The 20535-nt window shown below is 38.2% G+C and overlaps 2 protein-coding genes across 2 annotated transcripts in view; one reads left to right on the top strand and one right to left on the bottom strand.

Moving 5' to 3' along the window:
- Positions 1–61: 61 nt before the first annotated feature.
- Positions 62–20535, top strand: part of LOC135464144 (coiled-coil domain-containing protein 73-like) — a 49357-nt gene continuing 28883 nt past the window's right edge. Inside the window, exons 1-6 of the mRNA XM_064741640.1 lie at positions 62–154; positions 858–1003; positions 1153–1224; positions 2273–2380; positions 3383–3457; positions 4391–4565. Coding sequence (XP_064597710.1) covers positions 866–1003; positions 1153–1224; positions 2273–2380; positions 3383–3457; positions 4391–4565 — 568 coding nt within the window. The 5' untranslated portion in view covers positions 62–154; positions 858–865. The remainder of the gene's footprint in view (positions 155–857; positions 1004–1152; positions 1225–2272; positions 2381–3382; positions 3458–4390; positions 4566–20535) is intronic.
- Positions 8476–12892, bottom strand: LOC135464103 (rootletin-like). The gene is made up of 3 exons (XM_064741594.1): positions 12725–12892; positions 11626–11794; positions 8476–9988 (listed from the first exon to the last, which is right to left on the bottom strand). Exons 1-3 carry the CDS (start codon positions 12857–12859, stop codon positions 9012–9014), a joined length of 1281 nt encoding a protein of 426 aa, XP_064597664.1. The 5' UTR covers positions 12860–12892; the 3' UTR covers positions 8476–9011.

Here is a 20535-nt window from a genome sequence, read left to right as displayed (position 1 = left end):
GTGAAATCCGTCAGCTGCATTTAGGTCACGTGTCACGTGACTGCACGAGATCTTGCTATATGTAAAATTTGGCGGGTAGAAGTTAGTTTGTTCAAAAAAAACTACAGATGTCACGTCATTTCGTCTGGCATGCGTCAAATGTGTTCTCTACTCAGTAAGTTCACTGAAGAAAGTTTCGTTTTGTTTGATTTCACGTAAGAATTCTAGGAGACGTTGATGTCAAGTTTGTGGTTTGAAAGTTTACCATCATCTCATCACCAACTTCAAGCTGAGAAAATCTCAGGTTCAGCTCCACGAATATTTGTTTTCTCGGAATTTTTTTCTTATAATAAAAATGTTGACATTTGAATAAAATCTCTGCATGATAGATAAGAACTCTTTAGGATGATGTTGCTCGATAAAGATTTTTGAAGCTTTAAAACCGTTGAAAGTTTAAAGTCGTAAGACTCCATCATTTTCATATCTTCATAATTCATTTCTAAATCATTCAAAATTCACTATTTTTAATAATAATTTTTCATAAAAGCTTTGAAAAAAAAAGCATCAAAAATATATCAGTGTCACCCCTTAGGACTCTTTGGATAATCTACACGCAGGTGTTGGTGGCTACTTTAATCCTCTGTAATGGGCTGGTCAAGTAACATAGCTGCACTAAAAGCAAACGATGAACCATACACTGTTTCACACCTATTTCGATATATACAGATCTTTATGTATTATATACCCCTGGGCTGTACCCGGTTTCCACCGACCATAAGGCTGGTTGCCGTCGCATAAGTGAAATATTCTTAAGTACGACGTAAAACACCAATCAAATAAATAAATAAATTATGTATTATATATGTGCGTACTTCCAGACTGAGGCATGATGAGTGAGACAGGCTGTTGTGAACTACCCTCCAGCGAGAACCTAAGCCTCTGTGATCAGGGCTACAGTCAGGCCGAGTACCTGAGAGTGAGGAATACACTGGTACAAGTCCTGGAGGAACTTAAACTCAGAAGGGTAAGACCTTTGGACCCAGGGGCAATCACCTTATGTACATGTACCATGTCCATGTACCAGCAAACATTTTCGGATAATAGTTACCAGCTTTTCAAGAACAGAAAAATGTTTGAATTTGTTTTTTATTTGTGTTTTTTTTTTCTTTTCAGAGGACTGATGTTGAGAATGAAGAAAGAATCAGACATCTTGTTAACGAGAAACACCAGCTGGAGTGTAAATATGTGAGTGCTGCGTTGTTACCAATTGTTACCAAAGTCTTCATTTGTTATATTGATTTACATGTATGTTTAACAGTTGGTGTTGCTGGAAGTCTTCATACTCTGACTAGTAATGTCAGAGTAGTAGACGAGTGAAAGAACTTAAAAAGAGGTTCTTAAGACCAATAAAAATTATCTCTGGAACTTAATTAATATTTTTTATCGATTTTTTGGTCACTGAACTAAATTTACTGAGGCAAATTCTATCAGTTTTATGGTGGGTTTCTTTGTGGACCATAAATTAATTTATTTCAAATGCCGCACAAAGTTTTTTCCTAGTGTGCTTTCCAGACATTCTTTGGAACTTAACTCTAATAATGTTATGTCATTTTATTTAAGATATGATTCTTTTTATCCCATTGTCTGCAAGTGTAATTAAGCCTTCTGAGATATGAAGAAGGCCTCAGGGACTGCTGTATTATAAAAGCTGAAAGGTAAATTCATGTGAAGGACTTTCTCTGTCTCACCTTCTTTATGCTGTTGTTGGAATTTTTTTGTGTCTAAAAGAAACAGCTCTTCAAGTCACTGTCTGTTGGCTGGTCAATTGGTCAAGCATTCCATATGCTTATCCTATTTTCTACCATGGGCCACTCGCTATAAACAAGTGGACTTAGCGGCCTAGGTTACTGCTAGATTACGTCAACTTGTTATGGGATAACATAGCTATTGCAAATTTGTACTTGTTTATAACCACCATGCTGCATATTCAACCCTGTTAACCTCAAAGGCTGTGGCCAAAGGGGGTTAGTATGCCAGGAACCTCTCACCAGTGACCCAGGAGCTTGAGAGTTCAAGTCCAGCTCATGCTGGCTTCCTCTCCGGCCATACGTGGGAAGGTCTGTCAGCAACCTGCAGATGGTCATGGGTTTCCCTTGGGTTCTGCCTTGTTTCATCACACCCTAATGCTGGCTGCCGTCGTTAAAGTGAAATATTCTTGAGTACGGCGTGAAACATCAATTAAATAAATTAAAGGTTGTGTGACATCCAACAGCACATGTTATTTGTGTTGTAGGACACAGAGGTGTCGAGAGTTACCTCCATTAACCAGAAGCACACAGAGGAAGTGAGGAATATCCACAGAGAGTATGAAGACAAAGTCAGGCAGATGCAAGAGGAAAAGGTGTGGTTATGAGCAAGGTGTTCATGGAAAGTTGCCAAGAAATATTTGTGCGGCAGTTAGTGCTGTATATGATAAACTGAATACGCCTTTAACCTATGTTATTTTGTGAGAGTCTCCATCTTGTCTTGCCTATATCTGCATCAAAAATGATAATAATGACATCGCATCATTAGTAGTTGCTGTATGCCATGTACCTTAATTTGAAGTCATTATATATTTAAAGCAACTTAAAAAAAACATGCATTGTAGTCCAGATTGAAATTATTTATTTATTGTTTTATTTTAATTGTGGAGCCTCTCACCAGTGCGGTCTCTGTGAGTTCAAGTCCAGCTCATGCTGGCTTCCTCTCAGACCGTAAGTGGGAAAGTCTGCCAGCAACCTGCGGATGGTCCTGGGTTTCCCCTGGGCTTGTGCCCGGTTTCCACCCACCATAATGCTGGCCGTCGTCATATAAGTGAAATATTCTCGAGTACGGCGTAAAACACCAATCAAATAAATAAATAAATATTTTAATTGTGTTTTAAGAATTTTTCACATCTATAAATACAGCAGCTGGGCTTATATGTGCCAAGCATTTGTAGTGGAACTTGTGGTGCTCTTCGTCTGACAGATATCATGAATCTTGAAAGTCGTCAAGCCAAGCCAGCAATAGCTGGTGTTGAGCCTGCATCCACATTGAATGATTGACTACGATGAGACCAAAGCTTAAAATGAATTAGCCAGCAAGAGTCCCTAGTCTGTTTTTTGTATTTATTTGTTTGATTGGATCATGAATTTTATGCCGTACTCAAGAATATTTCACTTATACGACGGTGGCCAGCATTATGGTGGGAGGAAACTGGGCAGAGCGTAGGGGAAGCCCACAACCATCTTCAGGTTTCCGCCAGACCTTCTCGATACGATATGAGAGCAAGCCATCATGGTCCCTATAGTGTATGGGGTGAGGTTACGACATAAATGTTACAATATATAGCTCCTTTACATTTTGAGCTTTTTTTCAGAGTCGTCATTTATTGTGCAAGGAGAACGTGGAAAAAGAAACCAAAGCACTGAAAGATGAAATCAGGGATTTGCAGGTATTGCTTAAATTGAACAAAAAATAAGCAGATCTTCAACGTGTTGCAGAGTATTTGGATCAAAACCAATGCCGTAGGCCTACATTTTCAGTTTGTCTACAATGATAAATAATGATGGCTAACAACCATCAGGTGCCTATTTGTTAAAGTGCTGCAGTGTTGGGTACAGTGGAGCTTTAAATCTAACTTTTGATCAGAGTTAGTTTTATGAGGTAGTTAAAAGAAAGAAAATCTAGATACATGTATATTGGTTTGGAAATAATTTCTGGATTTCTTATTTGATACGAAAAGACTGCTCAAAATTAAACTGTAAACTTTACAAAAAAAGTAAAAATAAAATATAATTAATTTTTTGAACAATTTTTCAATTTTTTTTATTATTTATTTTGTGTAGTGAATTGAATGTAAGAATTTGGTGTTTCTATGAAAATGTGTGAGTTATGCTCACCTGCCACACCATGATGTTATTGCTCCAGAATTACTGATTATCTCTAATTGGTTTACTGTGATCATATAATAGCCCTAGTAAACTGTTCATGGTTTTAATTTCTTCATCTGCCAGCAACCTGCGGATGGTTTTGTGTTTCCCCCGGACTCTGCCCAGTTTTTACCCACCATAATGCTGGCCGCCGTCGTATAAGTGAAATATTCTTGAGTACGGCATGAAACACCAATCAAATAAATAAATAAATAAAATTTTAGCACTATTAACATGGAAGTCATGCTATAACAAAATTGCCTCATAAAGGGATGTTTGGCCAGCCTCTGTCACATTTCTGGATAACCCTCTGACCTGAAAACGACTAAGATGTAAGATCAATAGAACCAAGAGAGCAACTTAGTTTTGCACGAAATTCTAGGGCATTTACCTTCAGTTAAAGGTGTGTAATTAGTTGGCATAGACTAATGAACCCGCTACGATTATACTAACAGTTACACAAGTACAACCTTGAGAAACAGCTTCATGATCAGACGAGGAAACTCCAGCTACAAGTGTCCGCCTCAGAGAAATATCTGTCACAGTTGTCTGCCATTGAGCAAAAGTTTAACAGTGTGGCCAAGCATTACCATTTGGTGTTGGGTTCTCAAGGCAGACTGGAGAAGAATGGTAAGCAAGCTTCATCTATCAGTGCCAAGTTACATGTCTTGAATTAGCTTTGTAGGGCTGTGATTACGTTTACTGTCAAAGCCCTGTCTTGATCCATAAGCTTACCTTGAACACCTCTGTACTTTCTGTGCTGGCTTCGGTACACCGTTGGCCACCAAATTATGTGTCTCTCTGTACTCAGCCGTGTCAGGTATCAATTCCAGGTAGGTGTTCTGGTGTGTCATCCCCAGTAAATCCTGACAGGCATGAAATGGGTGGAAGTCTGATAAATTGAAACTCCAACTGCCATGTTTGAATGCATACTTCTCATAGAACGTACAAGGGAGATAACTAGTGACACTACTAGCAGTTAGCGTATTTTGTGCATCTTGTTTAGTCTTTACTTTAATTGTTCGAGAAATTTTTTAGTTATCAGAGTTGATTATGGGTTCCCTCTAGGTCATTACTGGTGCGACTGATCTGAACAATTAGCCCATGTGTTTCAAAACGCAAAACTAGTCTAGTAGTAGTAGTAGTGGCAGTGATTCCCCTCACTGTGAGGAGTATGCATTCAAAGATAGCGAGTGGAGTTGGAATTTATTCAGTTTCCACCAGTTTCATGCTTGCCAGGATTTACTAGGAATGATGCACTGGGACATCTATATTACTAGAGATGACACACGGAGACGACTTAATGAGTATAGACAGACGCATTATTTGGTGGCCGACAGAAGTGTATTGAGTCCAGCACAGGAAGTACAGAGGTGTTCAAGGTAAGCTTATGGATCAACACATGGCTGTGATAGTATAGGCAATCACAGCCTTATAGAGTAGTCTTGAAACTGCTGCCTTAATTTGCTCATGTGAAGAGGGTACCTTTATTCACACCTGGTTGTGGGTGGGTACATTTGTTCATGCTGTCATTTGTTTGTTTGCTGTGACTGTGGATGGCATAATCTTCTGAGCAAGACATAAATACATACCCAGTATATGAAAAAAAAGATATAGAAATAAATAAAACTGTTCTAATTGGTACATACATTCTTATAACTTTTAATTGTCATGGTGAGATTGTGCCATGATGAACATTGCTTTAGTTTTTTCAGTTATGTGCCAGATTTTAATCTGAGCAAATTTTCCATACACTGTCAGCAGGTCCGACTCAGCTACCCAGTATATTTGAGTGTGATTGTGCTTTGTGATTGTGAGATTTTAATTTGCAGTTCTTGTTTACAGAGCCATTCATTTTTAAGGCTTCCACATCAATCTGGAATTACATTTAATGCAGTTGTAAATGGAATAATATTCTCTTTCATCAGAATTAAAGAAACATTTTGGAATAGGACATTTGTATAACATACTGTATAACATATGTGGTATAGAACATAATAGGAAACATTTGGAACATTTTCCTGTTAAGACAAAATTAGATGGCATAACTGAGGGCCTCTCTGGCTGAGGGTGTTAGCATGCTAGCGCAGTAAACGAGCCAGGTGCCTATCACCGATGAGGATGCTGTGAGCTCAATCTGGGGCATCGTCTCTGCCTATATGTGGAAAGGTCTGCCATTAACCTACGGATGGTCGTGGGTTTCCACCAGACTCTGCTCACTTTCCTCCCATCATAATGCTGGCCACCATTGTATAAGTGAAATGTTCTTGGGAATGACGTAAAACACTGATCAAATAAATGAAAAATCAAATAAATAAAATGACTTGATAAATTATTATCTTTAAAAATTGAAAAACGTAGAACTGATACAGACATTAAAACATATAAAAGTTATGTATTTATTTGAGGTTCATCTTACTAATCTTTAGTGGTATGCTATTATTAAACTATCATGACTTGATCCACTCGAATAGTTTGGGTGGCCTTTTGTTTCGCAGATATGTCTGTTTCACCATTTTTGCATTTATGGATAACACAGATATATGGAAACGTTATCATTTGTGATCACAAACTTGTCTTAGCCCCAGACCCATTTGACAGGTTAAAAAATGTCGTAAAGAAGACATTTAAGGACCTTAGTGTTGATAGAAGGTTTGACATGTATAGGTACTCCGCAACTGATCCTCAGTGATATTGTGAAAAAGCCTCAACAGGGGCATTCTTGTACTTCAGAATATATCATTCCTTTCTCACTTTAGAGTGAAAATGCATTTTGTGCACTCAGGTGTTCCACTTTCTTCCCGATTCATGCCGTCAATCAAACAAATTCAAGAGAATCATCTTCAATCATGCTATTCATAAGTACTTAAATTCAAGAAAACTGATTGATGAAAACTCTCACCAATAACTGCTTTCTAGACATTTATACGTCTGTATATTGAAGCCAGCTCATCAGGTATGTCAGCATTAGAACTCCATGACTGTCCAGAAAACATGCAAGTTTGCATCCATCTAGCACACTGATGACCAAACTGAAGAACAGACATCCAAGTTTGCATTCATGTAACACACTGATGTCCAAACTGAAGAACAAACATCCAAGTTTGCATCCATGTATCACGCTGATGTCCAAACTGAATAACAAACATCCAAGTTTACATTCATGTAACACACTGATGTCCATACTGAAGAACAAACATCCAAGTTTGCATCCATGTATCACACTGATGTCCAAACTGAAGAACAGACATCCAAGTTTGCATTCATGTAACACACTGATGTCCAAACTGAAGAACAGACGTCCAAGTTTGCATCCATGTATCACACTGATGTCCAAACTGAAGAACAGACATCCAAGTTTGCATTCATGTAACACACTGATGTCCAAACTGAAGAACAAACATCCAAGTTTGCATCCATCTAGCGCACTGATGACCAAACTGAAGAACAGACATCCAAGTTTGCATTCATGTAACACACTGATGTCCAAACTGAAGAACAAACATCCAAGTTTGCATTCATGTAACACACTGATGTCCAAACTGAAGAACAGACATCCAAGTTTGCATTCATGTAACACACTGATGTCCATACTGAAGAACAAACATCCAAGTTTGCATCCATGTAACACACTGATGTCCAAACTGAAGAACAGACATCCAAGTTTGCATTCATGTAACACACTGATGTCCAAAGTGAAGAACAGACGTCCAAGTTTGCATCCATGTATCACACTGATGTCCAAACTGAAGAACAGACATCCAAGTTTGCATTCATGTAACACACTGATGTCCAAACTGAAGAATAAACATCCAAGTTTGCATTCATGTAACACACTGATGTCCAAACTGAAGAACAAACATCCAAGTTTGCATTCATGTAACACACTGATGTCCAAACTGAAGAACAAACATCCAAGTTTGCATCCATGTATCACACTGATGTCCAAACTGAAGAACAAACATCCAAGTTTGCATCCATGTATCACACTGATGTCCAAACTGAAGAACAGACATCCAAGTTTACATTCATGTAACACACTGATGTCCATACTGAAGAACAAACATCCAAGTTTGCATCCATATAACACACTGATGTCCAAACTGAAGAACAGACATCCAAGTTTGCATTCATGTAACACACTGATGTCCAAACTGAAGAACAGACGTCCAAGTTTGCATCCATGTACACACTGATGTCCAAACTGAAGAACAAACATCCAAGTTTGCATTCATGTAACACACTGATGTCCAAACTGAAGAACAAACATCCAAGTTTGCATTCATGTAACACACTGATGTCCAAACTGAAGAACAGACGTCCAAGTTTGCATCCATGTATCACACTGATGTCCAAACTGAAGAACAAACATCCAAGTTTGCATTCATGTAACACACTGATGTCCAAACTGAAGAACAAACATCCAAGTTTGCATTCATGTAACACACTGATGTCCAAACTGAAGAACAAACATCCAAGTTTGCATCCATCTAGCACACTGATGTCCAAACTGAAGAACAAACATCCAAGTTTGCATCCATCTAGCACACTGATGACCAAACTGAAGAACAGACATCCAAGTTTGCATTCATGTAACACACTGATGTCCAAACTGAAGAACAAACATCCAAGTTTGCATTCATGTAACACACTGATGTCCAAACTGAAGAACAAACATCCAAGTTGATGTAATGTAAAAAAAAACATTTTTGGGTTTTGTTATTTATGAAATGCATCAGTGTTTTTTGCAATGACATAATGTTTGGATTCAGGAATCTCTTATTCACAAAAAGAAATACAGAAATCCAAATTCAAGCAAAATACTTCAGTCAGTAATATTCCTTGTGGTATCCAGAGTTCCAGGAAAAGTTGAAAACATGTATATATTCACTGGTGATATATATTTATATAATATCTGGTTCAGGTCGTTTTTCTCACCATTGACAACAAAACTACATACATGTATGGGCTTTTCAGACATCACTTCTCTTTCTGTCGTTGTCTTGCACATTTAAGATGACGTGCATGCAATACTGATCCAGTGTGACTGTACAAAGTCATTGTCTTGTCAAGCGTCTATTCCTTCGTTGTTTTGTTCAAAGGCTTTGTCGTTTCGGTCAAGTATGTGCTGTTCACTTTGGAGAGAATTCGGCGTTTGGTTCTCTGTGAAGCCAGGGTTCCCCTTTGACCTCTCATGATTTGCCAGTTACTTTGGTTACTCAGAGGTTTGTCTTTGTGTCTTTGAGTGCTGTTCAGATGACTTTTCATATTCTCGATAGTTTTGGTCTGCTCTCTGATCGTTGCTTCTAGCCTCTGGATCCGCTCCTCCAGTTTGCCCTTTTTCATCTGTAGGCTGAACATCTCTTTTTGGTTGTTCCTAGTTTCATCCATTTGCTTGTTCCTCGCCTCAATCATATCAAGGTTATCGGCCATTAACTCCTCGATTTTTTCTTTCTGTAGACATTCAACAGCTTCTTTCTCAGTCAAAATGTCTTGAATCTTCTTCTCATAATATCGTTTCATTCGGACCACTTCTTTGTAAACCGATGTTGAGGATGACGGATTAACTCGTGCTGCGCCCACTTCGCCTGGATTTATGTCTACCAAGGCCACCTGAAGACACCTTTCTTGATCAGTGCTCAAAGATCGCAGCTTTTCACGCACATTGTTAATGTTCTGATCCAGGTATAGGATCGCGTCCTCAGGTTTTAAATTACGATGCAGTTTGGACTTGACAGCCGTTTCTTCATCCTCCTCCCCGGTCTGGGTGGAATCAAACAAACACATCTCTAGTTTCAGATTGAGGATCTCTATCTGCGAGGATATATCCTCCATGCCTTTTTCTGTAGATCGAGCATTGCTTCGTGCTTGGTTTTCCAACTTTTGCTTCCACAGGGTTCTCTCCTCTTGAACACAGTCTGACAGCCATTTCTCTATGGCACGCTTATCTTTTTCTGATATTTTCCGACTTTGCCCAAACTTTTTGTGGAGGAAAGATGAGGCTCGACTTCTGACAACATGGTTTTCATGGTCATGGTCTGAACTGCAGCGAACTAAAACATAAAAAATTGCCGATCATGTGAATCGCTGTGACACACTATTTCATTATTCTGTATTTTTCATGATAACTATATCATTATGCCATTATCGTATTCGGGAGGGTTTTTTTTTTTTATTTTACCTGTCGTATTTGACAGATGATGTTTGATACTGGTCTCTATAGAATTTTCCCAGTCAGGGAACCAGTTTTTAGCAACATTTTTACGAAATATTCACAAATTTATTTTGCGATTGTTTGGTTTAGGTCCTTTGCAGTACTTACAAATCATCACTGTAATAATAGCATCAGTATAGGCAATAATTGTACTCAAACACAGGTCATGTTTTCATCCACACTACGGCCAGACAGGTCATTTTCTTCAGATTTATCATCAAGATCAGAAGGTTTAGACTCTAGGGTTTCCACTTAGAACCGATTCGTGTTGACAAGGCAGATTACGTAACATCTGTTAGATAGCCAGCGTCAGGGGGAAAATAGTGATTCGGCACACAGAACGATGTCTGGGCGACAGGCAATAACTGTTAGGCTGACATATGCTGGCACGTTAGTTATCTCCCCTAACAAAAGACGGTGCCGATGGATTTCAATTCTCCAGTGAGTCCTTTGAAGACCTGAGCCGACTAACATCTTTAATGATCTCCAAATAAGCAAAATATTAAACTGTATGAGTTTCTAACTTCTTACATTTTAATCTTTAAAACTTAAGATTTTATTCAACCTGTCATAATTGAGCAAACAGCTTGTGCAGCAGGTGGACGCATCAACATTTTGCACACTGATATTGTCTCAGTGAGGTGAGTTTACATGCTAAGGAGCAGGAGGTAATAAATAACGTGGAGCTAAATGGGCGAAATCCTGTTTTTTGCCGATTCTTAAAGTTCAGAGTGCTACATGACACTGAAACTATCACATTTGAAGGCGAGACACATTCTGATTACTTTTCCATAACAAATTGCTTACCCAAAAGCTATATTTTTCATTTTTTATACTAAAATCTTCCTCATTGCCTATCTCACCTGGGCAAAATTTGCACCTCCAGTACTTTTGTCATGTGACCAAAGAGTGTGCTGATGATTGGCTCAGAGCAGTTATACCATCACTCTAGAACTATGAATAGTTCAGTTGCGTTGGGTTCAGTTACATGGAAGTAACTTCTTGAGCTCTTGTGTACACCAAGGTTTACATGATGTTTGCTTGAGATGACTTTTAACAGATAGTTACATTTAAATGTACATTATCCCAGAAGTATTTCATACCATGTTGACCGGCCTGGATAGCACAGTTGGTAGAGCGTCCGCTTCAGTAGCGGTAGATCCAGGATCAATCCTTGATCGAGTCACACCTAAGACTTTAAAAGAGGAAGTTGTAACTTCCTCGCTTGGCATTCATCATGAAGGGGATAGCGCAATGACTGGTCGACCCGTGTCAGTATAATGGCTCGGGCGATGCGGCTTACTTGCCTTCGGTAAGTCGTCTGAGTGAAGCAGCACTAGATAAAAGAGCAGTGGAAATCCGTCCTGCAACAAGGAGGCACATTGCACGTACATACACCCTAATGATTCCTTCGTCGTCATATGACTGAAAATTGTTAAGTACGACTTTAAACCCTAAGCACTCACTCACTCATACCATGTTGTTGTTGTGCTGCTATTTCCTTGTCCAGATCCTCCTGAAGGCCTTTTTGAAGCCAAGGATAATCCTTTTCTAGAATGGACTGGAATGTGTCAAATGCTGTAGGGCCCCTGGTTGGGAGCAGCTCAAGCATCTTTAGCACCCTCTCTCCTCTGATTCTTTCAGCCTTCAATGAAAGCAATTATACTGTGACAGGAAAATTTTGACGGAAGATTTTTTTTAAATGTTTGGTCATGTTGGTACTGCATTGGGCTCTCTGCTTCTTTCATTGAATGAATTGATGAAGGTTGCTTACACCACTATGGCAATATAGCAAGCGAGCCATATTGTAGTATCTCAGCTTTTTAGTCTCTCACTTAGGCTTACAAACAGTTGTTTCAGTTTTGTTTTAGCATAATGATATGATGTTATTAAATGAATGGATGACTGAACTGTTTCAGTTACAAAATTTCTCGTTTCAGATAATGACAACCTTTCAGACTAACACTTGTTACAGTATGTAATAAATTAAGTGGTGGATTGGAGGCTACAGGCTCATTTTGGTCAGGGGCTGAATGGTTTAAACAATTGAGTGAGCAACCCCGGGTCCAGAAGTCAAATTCTCATTACTGCACAATGTGTAGATATATACTGGCTGTTCTGAATTGAAAGTCAATGGGATTAGCATATTATTATGTATTGCTTGTTCTATCAATATGTTAAAGACAGCATTATGACTTTCCACAACTACGCACAAGTATCCTAATGCTTGAATATAAGGTTATCAAATGAATTATTGTATGTTAAATTGATAAATAAACATACAAATAAAGTCCGGCCAGTAGCCTCCTTGACTCCTTAAACAGTGTGCTAAGGCCAGTATTAAAATTCTGTTCATCAGGCGTAACTTAAACCCTCAAAAATCTCTCAAACTATTTTTGTTAAAATTCTGATACAATTTTTTTTCTTGTTGCTGTTATTTTCTTAGAAATCCATACCTTTCCGTTAGCCAAAAAAAAAAAAAAAAAAAAGTAGTCAAGAATTTTCTAACTACCCTATTTTTCTTAATAAAGAATTTTGTCTTTAAAACAACCAATTCTTCGTAGTTTTAACTTACCATGATCAGGTCAATCATGCCCTCCGGGAAAAGGTCAGATTGACGTAGCTCCGCCCTGAAGTCTTCGGTCAGGATTAAGTCCTGTACCAGAGCTTTCCTGTGTTGATCGAGAACCTTCCGGTGTAATGGATTCATCCTCGGTCTAGCTGTTGTCCTCAAACCAAATTATCCATCAAATAATTACAGGCTCTGGTAGATTGTTCTGACAACTTTTCATTGAGTCATTTTTTGAAAGCCTAAGACCTTTCGAAGAAAGGCCTAATTACCAGTTTGGTGTGATTTTCATCAGAAACACATGAATGACGTCTCTGTAAGTTCGCAAGTTAGTTTATAGTCAGATCGTAGAAATTCAGTGAGTTTTTGAAAACCGTATGGTGTATTGGATTTCTTTGGTATCCCTTAGCCTCAGTGCTGTTAACTAACGAGTAAACATAATTGATTACTAGTTGTTAAAAATGCTCTGTGAGATGGTAGTTCAGTTTCCTGGGGATTTTTCCCAAATCATGGAAATTCATTCAGATATTACAGAGGACTGTCAGAAACAGCAGGGACAAAAAGCCTTGTTAAGGATTCCTGGGCTCTTAGTCACACTTCAGACTTCTTGGTTTCGAAGTTCTTTAAATCACACTTCAGACTTCTTGCTGATGGAGTTCTTTAAATCACACTTCAATCTTCTTGTTCATGGGAGTTCTTTAAATCACACTTCAAACTTCATGCTTTTGGAGTTCTGTAAGTCACACTTCAAACTTCGTGCTGATGGGAGCTCGTTAAATCACACATCAGACTTCATGCTTTTGGAGTTCTTTAAATGACATCTAAAATTTGCCTTTAGAGTTCTAAAATCACGCTTAAAACTTCTTGATTTTGGAGTTCTTTTTTTCTGAATCAGTTGTGATTCCCCTTCCCATCACAGAGTCTTTTTATTTTTATTTGACTTGAAAATCATTGCAGCTAGTTTAGCACATGCTCCATTAATCTCACAACTTCTTATTCTCATGACTCATAGGTTTTGGTCTTGAAAGCCTTCATCCAGTAATTCTTCAATTAATTGTCATTTCTTTCTTCTTCTCATTTCCAACCCTCACTTCAATGGATCGTTACTGAAAATGTATAAAATATGCGCATTATATTCTTTCTTTATCATTCATCTTCTCTTTCTTTGTCCTGATGGAAAGTATATGCAGAATGTACCTCATTTCCTCAACCTTTTCACATGTGAAAGAGCAATATTCAGTGCAATGTATGCGCGTTTTAATTTAGATTTTGGAGACAATTAAAACTACATTGACTGGGTTGGCCAATTTCAGGACAAAAGTACTATTTTGTCAGTCCACACAGAGTAATGCTTTCAGAATATGCTTGAGTAAACACCCTGTAAACATGTGAAAAGGTTGAAGAATTACGTGAGCGAGTTACAATTTCCATAAAATGTTTTCTTGCTTTCAACAGCCAATCTACCCCATCGCCTTGTGGCGATAAACTCAGTGAGGCCATATGGCATGAACTCACTGTTAGGTCACAAACTCACTGAGGTCATATTGCATGAACTCACCGTCAGGTCATAAACTCACTCAGGTCATATTGCATGAACTCACCATCAGGTCATAAACTCACTGTCATGTCATAAACACAGTGTCAGGTCATATTGCAGAAGCTCAACATCATATCATAAACTCACTGTCAGGTTATAAACTCACTGTCAGGTCATAAACTAACAGGTCATATTTCATAAACTCACCGTCAGGTCATAAACTCAATAAAAATGTCACTGCCAAGTCATAAACTCAATGTGAAGGCATTAACTCAATGTAAAGTTGTGAGGTCACTGTCAGGTCATAAGCTCGTCACGATGTCATAAACTCACCATGATGTCGTAAACTCACCATGATGTCATAAACTCACCATGATGTCATAAACTCACCATGATGTCATAAACTCACCATGAGGCCATAAACTCACCATGAGGCCATAAACTCAGCACATAACTGACTGTTGTTATGTCAAAAATTCTTCAATGCAGACGTTATTCAGACAGGCATTAACCATTCAGCTAAGTAATCACATAAATATGGAACAGTTTTGTTACGACATGTCCCCGAACACATTCATGCCGAATTAAAGGATATTCCTTTATTTTTTAATTACAACTGCTCACCTGACCTTGGAACCACATTTACACCATTTAGACCACATTATCTGCGATGTAAAGCAGGATATGTATGTAATGAATGAATGCATGAATATAGATCTTTATCAGCCGTTAACAGCGTCAGGTTTGTTACTGTTTAATCAAACAAAATAGCTGTGTAACAAGGAATTTATGACCACTCAGTGTTACTTTCTAACACCTGATCACAGACAACGCTCATGGCCCAGTTCCCATTTTATTACAGCTTATTACAGTTTGATTGTAATTTATGATTACCATAGAGGTGATGGATTTATGTATGCACTGCATATAGAGATCTCTATGTGTAAGAGGATAAGTAGATCCCAGAATAGTTAATACATGTGACAATGTCATAAAGTGTTTAAACAGATGGTGATCGAATTTCAGTTCATACTTGCAGGTATTTTCTGATAGACCTAATGAAAGGATGCTTGAAAAAACTTATAAAACAAACAGTATGATTTTGAGGAAACAAAGATAGATATGACAAAAAATGCGGGGAAAAATTCATTTTGGGGACATATTTTATATTTCTTAATAATTAACCTCTCTATTTTATGCACATTTTTGGTCAAGGGTTGGGAATGTTCAGAAGTAATGTCATCAATGAACATGCAGGGAACGCAGCACTACCTTATTCCGAATCTCCGTCCACTAACAGCTGTCACTGTTGACTTCACCACAGCAGGCTAGTTTCCGGTCCAACTGCTAGGGCCTATTTGGAGAACTGTAGTTTAAAGATATTTTTACACCCAAAAAGAAAGCTGAGAATTTTTTTTGTTCTTTTATGTATGTTAGACCACATCCTAAACTCCATATAAAGAAATAAAAGTCAAGTGTTTCCAGACATCCTTTGACATTCTGAAAGATTAAAAAAAATAATGATAAATCTGTGTAAACATGTAATATACCTTAGACTCTGCTTTCTGGAAACCGTTCTTCTTGATCAGCAGTAAAATCACACTACTCCAAATTCCTCTTTCATACTGATGTCATTGCGTATGATATACCAGTACCTCTTGCAGGTGCAAATAAATGTATAGAAATATGGTATGAGCTAAAACGCTATAGCATGATTAAGCACTGCCTGAGGGGTGCCCAGGACTCTTATAGTCAGGGTACTCGACTGTCCATTGTGTGTGTAGACCATATATTACTGCTAGTGTTTCCTGTACACAAAAGGCATTAATAAGGCTTAGCTGACCTCACATTACCTAGTATTATATGGACGTGTGTGCATGTATTGTTCGTTTGGAGTTACGGGTTTACAGAATGGGTGACCAACTGTGAAGGAGCCACATGCCTTAAGGACACAGTTTGAAAAATCTGATCAACTTCTACATGTATGTGTCCCTAATGGTTCAGTCTTGCTTATACCGTTCTCCTGATGAGGAAGTTCCGAATATTACTTAAATCGAAAATGAAATGTCTATTTTTTTTGCAGTTACACTATTGTTTGTCTGGCAGGTGGCACTGAGATAATCAAGCCTTTGACCAAATTAATCAGTTTGCTTTATCCTTAGAGCTCTATTTACCTTAGAGCTCTGATTACCTTAGTGAGATAAATTTTAAGGATTAGATGTATATATGTAGGCTGATACCCTTCTTGCCAGGAAAATGTGCTTCAGAGTTAATTGTTTTCTGTGAACTTTGGATGTTGCTAAAATGTGAATAGTACATTGTGTGTCAGTTCCAAGACAGTTTCACTTCAAAATGATTACCATGATGTCTTCATTTGGTGTGGTCAAGGAGTGTCTACCACAATGTGAGCATAATACTGTGTCAGTAGTTGGAGTATCGCTAATTCCAACAGTTTGCAGCAGTATAAGCTTCATTGCATGATGCTGAAGGGCCCCATTTGGCTTTTAGCCACCCAACTGTCTACCTGCACCCAATTAGCTTCTGGTTAAGGAGGTTGCAAATTCAAATACAGGTGTTTCGGGAGGCGGTAGATCTAGGGTGAATCCTGGGTCGAGTCACACCTTAGACCTTAAAGGAGGGAGTTGTAATTTCCTCGCTGGGTGTTCAGCATGAAGGGGATAGTGTAACGTCTGGTTGACCTGTATCAGTGTACTGACTCAGGCGGGGCGGCTTACTTGCCTTCGGTAAGGCATCTCAGTGAAGCAGCTCTAGGCAAAAGAGCGGTGGAAATCCGTCCTGCAGTAAGGATGCACATTTCATGCACTCTCGTCGTCATATGACTGAAAAATTGTTGAGTACGACGTTAAACCCCAAGCACTCACTCACTCACTCAAATCCAGGTGCGTCCCTGTTACTATATGTCAAGAGGTTTGTCTGGTAGGAGTGCCCGGGAAGAAAATAGGATGGTTTTTACTCTGGGCACTCGGTAGAGTATTTTCTCGAAAGAAAAACATTCCTGAGGACAGTGATGAACTCAATCCAAGTAAATAAGTCATTCTTTCAAGTTAATGAATAAGCCAGTGCTGTACTACTGCAGTTCGTTAACTTTTTCGCGTGTTTGTAAGATGTTTATTCAGGAGTATTCTGAAGACATTATTGCGTGCAGGCTGAAAAAACTTATACTTAAGTTAAAGCCCAGAAAATAGCCAGTCCGTGTAATTTTATCTCCAAAATCAAATTAAAAATGTCCATAATACTGCACTTAAAGTTGTTCTTTCATATAAGGTTGAGGAATTAGGGCATTAAACTTGGCTGATTTGGGCTGTTTCAAAGAGAACAGTTTCATGATTTTAACAAAATAATTTTTGTTTTGTTTTTGTGAATGTTTTAAATCGTTACAGCCTGTAGGAAATACCCATGCGGCCTTGGATTTCTAAAAAGGTGTATAATTTATGATACCTGCGGTAGTAAAGCCCTCTGTCATGCAAAGGTCACAGGTCAAACTGTTGTGTCTTCAAGGCTGAGGTAATTACCCAATCAGAGGTCAGATCAATATCCTGGATATCATTTATCTGTGGATTGTCTTATTTGTGTGGTAGAGTAGGCTATCTTGAGACGGCCACACAAACAAAGAATATCATTGCAAACAGTTTTGTTTTGTGATGGTCAGGAATTTATATTATAAAAACCCGACTAAAAGTGATTTGTTTGTGTCATTTAAGATGCAAGCTGCATAAAACTGTGTAAACTATTACTCTACACCCCACAATTGTTTAAAAACAATGGTTACAGAAGTGGATGAAGAGGTTAAATAATTAAGTACCAAAGAATAATATTGCAAGCGGTTTGTTTTAATGAAGGATTGTGGGAATTAATAATCCAATATTGTCTGGTGTCTCAATCTCTCCGGACAAAACTAAAGTGGGTTGAAAAAGTCAGTGTCAGTGACTTCACAAGGAATGGTAAACATTAATTACCATGAAAAAGAAGGAACAAACGGGTTTATTCTAGTATTTCATATTACTGAACTTTTTTTTTTTTTTTTTTTTTTTACATTCTCCTTGTAAATAATTTTTCAGGAAAAACACTTTTCTAAATTTCTCAGCTTGAGAATAATGTACATGTATGTGGTAAGCATAATTATGATTCAAGCATGCAAAACAACAAATGTGATAAACACATACGTGTGTGAGCTACATGTAGCTAGCTTAGAGGATTGCACAATGTTAGGTAATCCTGGTTTTCTACAGGGGAATACCCTTCTGTTGACTCACTGTTCTTCTGAATAATCATTAACAGTAAAACAGACATTTCAATAGCAAATTATTTATGGTGTACTGCTGTACTATAATTATCCTGCTTTCTTACTTCTGACCCTTTTATTTAGTGATTTAAGACATATGACTTTGACTCTAAAATCTTAAAATTATATGTACACAAATATAGCTTAAGTGTGCATTTTTGCAATAATTTCCCTGGGCTATGCCCAGTTTCCTCCCATCATATTCTTGACTTCTTGAATTCGGCATGAAACACCAATCAAATAAATAAGTGAATAATTTTTTTTAATAATTAAAGTAGCAGATTTGTCAGCCATGTACAGTACAGTGGACATGATCGTACCTGACGAAGCTGAAGGCAGTGGTTTATTTCACAGCTGGCTTGGTTTGCTCCAGCCATAGACTGGACCATCAGTACCCACTTTCACAATTAAAGGATTAATGTCCAGATTTATCATTTATTCCTAACCAGCTACACATGTACACATGTATATTGTTAAACTGAGTGCCAAAAAATGTTAAAAAGTGTACGTTAATCTGAGTAATATGGCACTTAAAATCACTAGATAATGAGGCTGGTTTTATGCATTTTTTCCACCAATACTCGGTAGTCTCCACCGAATTACGTTATACAAGTCCAACCTGTACAAGCTGTCTGAGCTGGCACCTGCACACTGTGGTTATAAAGTTCTGCTGTCCAAACTGATAACTGATAGATACTAAATCTCTGTACACTAATGCTGCCATCCACATGGTACTTGTATTTATACTGTACACGACTCAGTTTGGAAGGGGGCCTCCGTGGCTCAGTTGGTTAGCGCGCTAGCGCAGCATAATGACCCAGGAGTCTCTCACCAATGCGGTTGCTGTGAGTTCAAGTCCATCTCATGCTGGCTTCCTCTCCGGCCGTTAGTGGGAAGGTCTGGCAGCAACCTGCGGATGGCTGTGGGTTTCCCCCGGGCTCTGCCCGGTTTCCACCCACCATAATGCTGGTCGCCGTCGTATAAGTGAAATATTCTTGAGTAGGGCGTTAAACACCAATCAAATAAATAAATAAATCAATTTGGAATGCCGACAGTAACATGTACCGGTATGTAGTACCGCATATGGATATGAATTTAGAATCCATCGGGGAATAGAATGATATTTTACTGTGGAGCAGACATAGAGAAAGAATAGTAACTAAATATTAAATCTTAAGTTAAACGCAGGGTAAAGCTATAGCTTCTCAGTCTGTATTGTCTCTGCAGTTGGAAATGCCTGGACTAGGATCAAACTCAACGTTCGAAAACTCGGAATCTGAAGTCTGCCGAGAAATGTTAGTGTCACAAATCAGAACGTCAGTGTCACCCACTATGGATTCAGAGTGATGCAGCAGTAAATTTGCTTCTGTGTAGCTAGAATCGATCTTGTAAATGGCTTCATTTTGATAAGAATTCCCGGGTTATTTAGACCAGCTAGCCTGGTTCGTGGCATGCGACCAGTTGGTGGGAATTGGCTAGGGCAGTAAATCTGTTTTTTGGGTGAGTCATTATTACGCTTCTCAGAAGACCTCCTGGTAATTTACTGTTTCAACATGTTATAATCTTTAGAATTAAGATCAAGAAATAAATCTGGACACTAATCCGGTAAACTTTGTAAGTCAGTGTAAAAGTTTCTGGTGATTTACGAAATCTTTAGGTAGCTATCTGTTTTATGAAGGTTTGTGAAAGTGATCCAGAATGCCATATTCTGAGAGTAGTATTAAAACACCAATGAAGTAAATAAATAAATATTATCATAGTAAGATATTATAAATTGGTATATCTAGTATTATCAGGGACATATTCATGTACATGTATGTAAAGCGGCATTTTTGTTGGTGAGCGAGTTAATCAAGCTGTGTTAAAAACTAACAAATAATTTGAACAAAAATATGATGATTTCAGACACTAGTACCAATAAAAACTTTAGTTTAAAAGTTCCTTTGATTCACTGACATAAAATCTCTGAGCATGAAA

This window comes from Liolophura sinensis, chromosome 3 (genome assembly GCF_032854445.1).
Source record: "Liolophura sinensis isolate JHLJ2023 chromosome 3, CUHK_Ljap_v2, whole genome shotgun sequence".
Lineage (NCBI taxonomy): Eukaryota > Metazoa > Mollusca > Polyplacophora > Chitonida > Chitonidae > Liolophura > Liolophura sinensis.
This window is presented reverse-complemented; position numbering and strand designations above follow the sequence as displayed.

Bases quoted from the DNA above. Each gene is read 5' to 3' on its own strand.
- LOC135464103 (XM_064741594.1), bottom strand. From the start codon at position 12,859: ATGAATCCATTACACCGGAAGGTTCTCGATCAACACAGGAAAGCTCTG. The intron at 11,795-12,724 runs GTAAGTTAAAAC...CTTTCATTGAAG, and splicing joins GCATGATTGACCTGATCATG to GCTGAAAGAATCAGAGGAGA. The intron at 9,989-11,625 runs GTATGAGTGAGT...TTTATGTTTTAG, and splicing joins AGCAGCACAACAACAACATG to TTCGCTGCAGTTCAGACCAT.